The sequence below is a fragment of the Thalassophryne amazonica genome, chromosome 13 (assembly GCF_902500255.1).
Source record: "Thalassophryne amazonica chromosome 13, fThaAma1.1, whole genome shotgun sequence".
NCBI classification, from domain to species: Eukaryota; Metazoa; Chordata; class Actinopteri; order Batrachoidiformes; family Batrachoididae; genus Thalassophryne; species Thalassophryne amazonica.
The window spans coordinates 2,473,600-2,478,875 of NC_047115.1; the positions used below are offsets into that span (position 1 = coordinate 2,473,600).

General features: G+C 43.0%; 1 protein-coding gene across 1 annotated transcript in view; it reads left to right on the forward strand.

Moving 5' to 3' along the window:
• LOC117523799 (prolyl-tRNA synthetase associated domain-containing protein 1-like) overlaps positions 1-4,538 on the forward strand; it is a 36,577-nt gene extending 32,039 nt beyond the window's left edge. Inside the window, exons 2-3 of the mRNA XM_034185411.1 lie at positions 1,469-1,558; positions 4,299-4,538. Coding sequence (XP_034041302.1) covers positions 1,469-1,558; positions 4,299-4,511 — 303 coding nt within the window. The 3' untranslated portion in view covers positions 4,512-4,538. The remainder of the gene's footprint in view (positions 1-1,468; positions 1,559-4,298) is intronic.
• The last annotated feature ends 738 nt before the right edge of the window (positions 4,539-5,276 follow it).

Genomic DNA, 5,276 nt, shown 5'->3' on the forward strand with positions numbered 1-5,276 from the left:
CCAACTCAAAGTGCATCCATGCAAGATCATTTAATTTAATTTAGTTGGGACAACATATATTTATTAGATGGAAATCCTGCTCATAACTGAATTGAGTTCATCCAGTGCATCAGTTGTTTTTTTTTTTTTGTTTTTTTTTTAATGTATCTTGTAGATCTGTTTTTGGTTGGATATTTGATAGATTTTTTATCTTTATTTATTGGACATTGATGTAATTTCTATGAGGTTGAATTTTACTAACAGAATGTTTCAGATTGTGTTTAGAGTCACACTTGATTTAAAATGTCATAAAGAGCGTTTTTGTTGAATGCGGGTCGGTAGGTTCAGGCTCGTTATGAGTCCGAACTGCTCTGACGCAGAAGTGTTGTGGCTTTTCTTTTAGAACTTTTACTTGAAAGGTTAAGTTAGTTGTCCATTCATGTGGACTCATCAGACCACAGCACACTTTTCCACTTTGCGTCTGTCCATTTGAAATGAGCTTGGGCCCAGAGAAGGCGGCGGCGTTTCTGGATGTTGTTGATGTTTGGCTTTCACTTTGCATGGTAGTTTTAACTTGCACTTGTAGATGTAGCGATGAACTGTGTTAACTGACAGTGGTTTTCTGAAGTGTTCCTGAGCCCACGTGGTAAGATCCTTTACAAAATGAAGTTGGTTTTTAATGCAGTGCCGCCTGAGGGATCGAAGGTCACGGGCATCCAATGTTGGTTTTCAGCCTTGCTGCTTATGTGTACAAAGTTCTCCAGATTCTCTGAATCTTCTGATTATATTATGGACTGTAGATGATGGAATCCCTTAATTTCTTGAAATTGAACATTGAGAAACATTGTTCTTAAACTGTTGGACTATTTTTTTCATGCAGTTGTTCACAAAGTGGTGATCCTCACCCCATCTTTGCTTATGAACGGCTGAGCCTTTTGGGGATGCTCCTTTTATATCCAATCTTGACACTCACCTGTTTCCAATTAGGTGTTCTTTGAGCATTCATCAACTTTCCCAGTCTTTTGTTGCCCCATTCCAACTTTTTTGAAATGTGTTGCAGGCATCCATTTCAAAATGAGCAAATATTTGCACATAAACAACAAAGTTTATCAGTTTGAACATTAAATATCTTGTCTTTGTGGTGTATTCAATTGAATATAGGTTGAAGAGGATTTGAAAATCATTGTATTCTGTTTTTATTTACATTTTACACAATGTCCCAACTTCATTGGAATTGGGGTTGTAATAATGACTTTTTTTGTCGGCCTTTTCCAGGAATCAAAGCATTTAACAACATAAACTCTAAGAATAAAAGCCAATAACTAAAATAAAACTTCAACAATGCACAAAAATCCCAAACTAAAGATCTGATAATACAGAAAAAGGTGGGACTTATCCTCTGAAAAATATAGTCATCTAAATGAACATGTTATTTGTACAGTCATAACTCCAACAGCCTGTAGGAGTTATCCTCTCTGTTGCTGTGCAGGTGAACCTTAGCGTCCTCGCCAAGAAGCTTGGTGTCAGCAGCGGCAACCTGCGGTTTGCAGATGAGGCAACCATGTTGGAAAAACTCAAGGTGAGAACTTTAAATCTTAGTCTTTAACTCTGTTGGCTTAAAAAGGGTGTGGGTCTGAGCATATCGTGTGTTTTTTTTTTTTTTTTAATTGGCTCTAAATCTGAGAGTCGGGCACTGATTGGCCGAGAAATCTGCCATCATTGCAGCCACGTTGTTGCAGAAACAAGGCAGTGTTGGAGGAGAAATATTATTTTGCCCATTGGCAAAGCAAGACTCCGTCTATAGGAAATGGATGCAGAAACTCTGGGTTTTTCCCAGTGATAGCTGGTGTTCCTCGGGGATGAGTTCTGGTTCCTATACAGTTCAATGCTTGTTTAAACTCTGTTGTGTTCCACCCCCCCACCCCCCAGGACGCTAACTCACCATCTCCTGGACGGAAGGCAGGCACTCTTTGATGCTGAAACCTGTGGGCTTTAGCATTTGTTGCTGGAGTGTCTTTTGGCCATAGTGAGATGTTCTGACTACATATCAATCAATCAATCAACTTTTTTCTTATATAGCGCCAAATCACAACAAACAGTTGCCCCAAGGCGCTCCATATTGCAAGGCAAGGCCATACAATAACCATGAAAAACCCCAACGGTCAAAACGACCCCCTATGAGCAAGCACTTGGCCACAGTGGGAAGGAAAAACTCCCTTTTAACAGGAAGAAACCTCCAGCAGAACCAGGCTCAGGGAGGGGCAGTCTTCTGCTGAGACTGGTTGGGGCTGAGGGAAAGAACCAGGAAAAAGACATGCCGAGAAGGGGGGCAGAGATCGATCACTAATGATTAAATGCAGAGTGATGCATACGGAGCAAAAAAAGAAAGAAACAGTGCATCATGGGAACCCCCCCACAGTCTACGTCTAAAGCAACATAACCAAGGGATGGTCCAGGGTCACCCGATCCAGCCCTAACTATAAGCCTTAGCGAAAAGGAAAGTTTTAAGCCTAATCTTAAAAGTAGAGAGGGTATCTGTCTCCCTGATCTGAATTGGGAGCTGGTTCCACAGGAGAGGAGCCTGAAAGCTGAAGGCTCTGCCTCCCATTCTACTCTTACAAACCCTAGGAACCACAAGTAAGCCCGCAGTCTGAGAGCGAAGCGCTCTAATGGGGTAATATGGTACTACGAGGTCCCTAAGATAAGATGGGACCTGATTATTCAAAACCTTATAAGTAAGAAGAAGAATTTTAAATTCTATTCTAGAATTAACAGGAAGCCAATGAAGAGAGGCCAACACGGGTGAGATATGCTCTCTCCTGCTAGTCCCCGTCAGTACTCTAGCTGCAGCATTCTGAACCAACTGAAGGCTTTTTAGGGAACTTTTAGGACAACCTGATAATAATGAATTACAATAGTCCAGCCTAGAGGAAATAAATGCATGAATTAGTTTTTCAGCATCACTCTGAGACAAGACATATGCACAACATGCTGGCTTGCCTCCATCACGTGTGCATGCGCTGGGTGTTGGGTTGGGTTGTGGAAACCAGTGAGCTGTGTGCTTTTCTTGCTGAGGAAAGGCTTACTGACCTTGATATTTTTGTGGACTCAGTGGACACTTGAGAAGCTGAGTGAGGAACCAGAGTGTCTGGGTATGTGATGTCCTGGACCCAGACTGAGGTCCAGGCTTTCAGTGACCTTCTGGACTCATCCGTCAGACGTGTCTCTGTATGTAGTGAAAATGTTGAACTTGTAGAGACGTTCACTGATCTCAGCAGTGACCTTCATATCTCTGCATCATTACCCTTTGAAATCCAGAGACGCCTGGGAAGATCTTACGGAGTCATGAGGTCAAAGGTGAGACATGTTTGGTGCTATCAGTATCTTTGCAGGAGAACGAAGGTCCAAGCCTTCAGGGTCCTGGTGCTTCCTGTCTCACTGTCTGGTTGTCAGACTTGGACTCTAACCAGTGTCCTAAGGTGAGGACTGGATGTCTTTGGTACCAGGTCTCTGTGGAGAATCTTTGGGTCCTGCTGGAATGACTTTGTGCCAAACAAGCTGTATTTTTTGCATTGTGAGGGAGCCTTGTGGTGCGTTTCTCTATGTGCAATCCACCATGCAGGTGCCTGAGTGTTGAGGGCCCCATGGCTGGAAAAGCTCACGTTAAATATATACCAACTGAGAAACCGTAGTAATGGTCAACTATATGACTGGTTCCAGCATCACTGGACCTGGCTGTCACACAGATCCTCCTGAGCTGTCACCATTAGGAAGCTCTCATCACACCTCCTGAGAGTTTTTTTTTTTCGCTCTGGGTAAAGTGTAGCCCGAGCAGACTGCGTCACACATAACTACTACATCCAACTTCAGCGGGTTCACATCCAGCGTACCAACACTCAAAGATGAGACGGGACACAGTTCTTCTTGCATCAGAAGCTCCGGTGAAGATCACATCAGGTCTAAGTGATCCTGAAAAGGTGCTGCTGATTGATGTTCTTCTTTCACCTGCAGTTCTCGAATCGACCACCTGACACCGCTTATAGATTTGGAGCAGTTTGTTTTTTCTGGCCCAGGATGTGTGTAATGAGGATTGGTTTTATTGTGGAGATGAGCCCAATCCAGGAACAGCCTCTTCTTCAGTTCTTCTCCATATGAGCTGCTGATGGTGAAGAAAAAAAATAAATAAATGGAGTAATTGATTCCCGATTGGCTGTAGCATCCTTTGTCAGTCATAGGTTGATGCTCATTAGGTCTGTGTGTCTCCTCGGTGGTAAAAAGTGTACCTGTAGTGTTTATGTCTACATCCTTCTCATCCTCAGGTGGGTCAGGGCTGTGCCACGGCTCTTGCTTTGTTCTTTGACAAGGACTGCAGCGTCAAGTTTGTCCTGGACCGCGATCTGGTGGAAGGAGGCCATGAGATGGTCTACTTTCACCCCATGACCAACGCAGCCACCATGGGACTCCGACCTGATGGCCTACTCCTCTTCCTCAGAGAAACAGGTCACGAACCCATCCTGGAGACCTTTGAGTAGGACAACTTTCAAAGACTGACACACAGCAGAAAGTGGGCTGTGAACACAAACATTTAAGAAATGCCAAAATTAAAAAAAATAAGACTCCTTTTGGATGAGATTGTTCAGACCATGAACCCAAAACCTGAATTTAAAACAAGACAGACTCATACGACCACCAGCCAAGCAAAAAATACCATAAACACAAATGATACAATCAAAAAGAAAGAGATTCCAACCAAGCTGCCGAAGCGAGTCTGACAGACAGACACTGACACAGACAGACCACAGACGTCATTTACACCAACAGGAATAATCCACAGCAAGTAAAAATACAAGGGCTGGGCAAGTTAATGCGTTATTATTGCGTTAACACATGAATTAATTAACGTTGACAACTTTTTTTTTTGAACAAATGTTAACGCTTTTTTTTTTTTTTTTTTTTTTTTTTTTGCAAGTCTGTTGCTGACTGCTGCTGTGGACATGGAGAAGGGAATGGAACTTTTACATGGCCATTTAAGTGCTTCCAGGCAACATAGTCAAGAGAACCAAAGCCACTAAAGTTCTCCTGCTCCGTGCAGGAGAACCGAGCACTGGGGGAAAATTTCTCCTGTAGCCGCTCAAGTTCTTGCAGCAAACCGCACGCTGGGGGATAGGGGAGAGCAGGGCCACCTTCCCCAGAAGAGTTTTAAGTTTATAACTCTCTGAAACACTATTGACTGCATTTTGAGCACCAAATTGTGTGAAGGAAAGCCAGTTGTTGTTTTTTTTGTTTTGTTTTGTTTT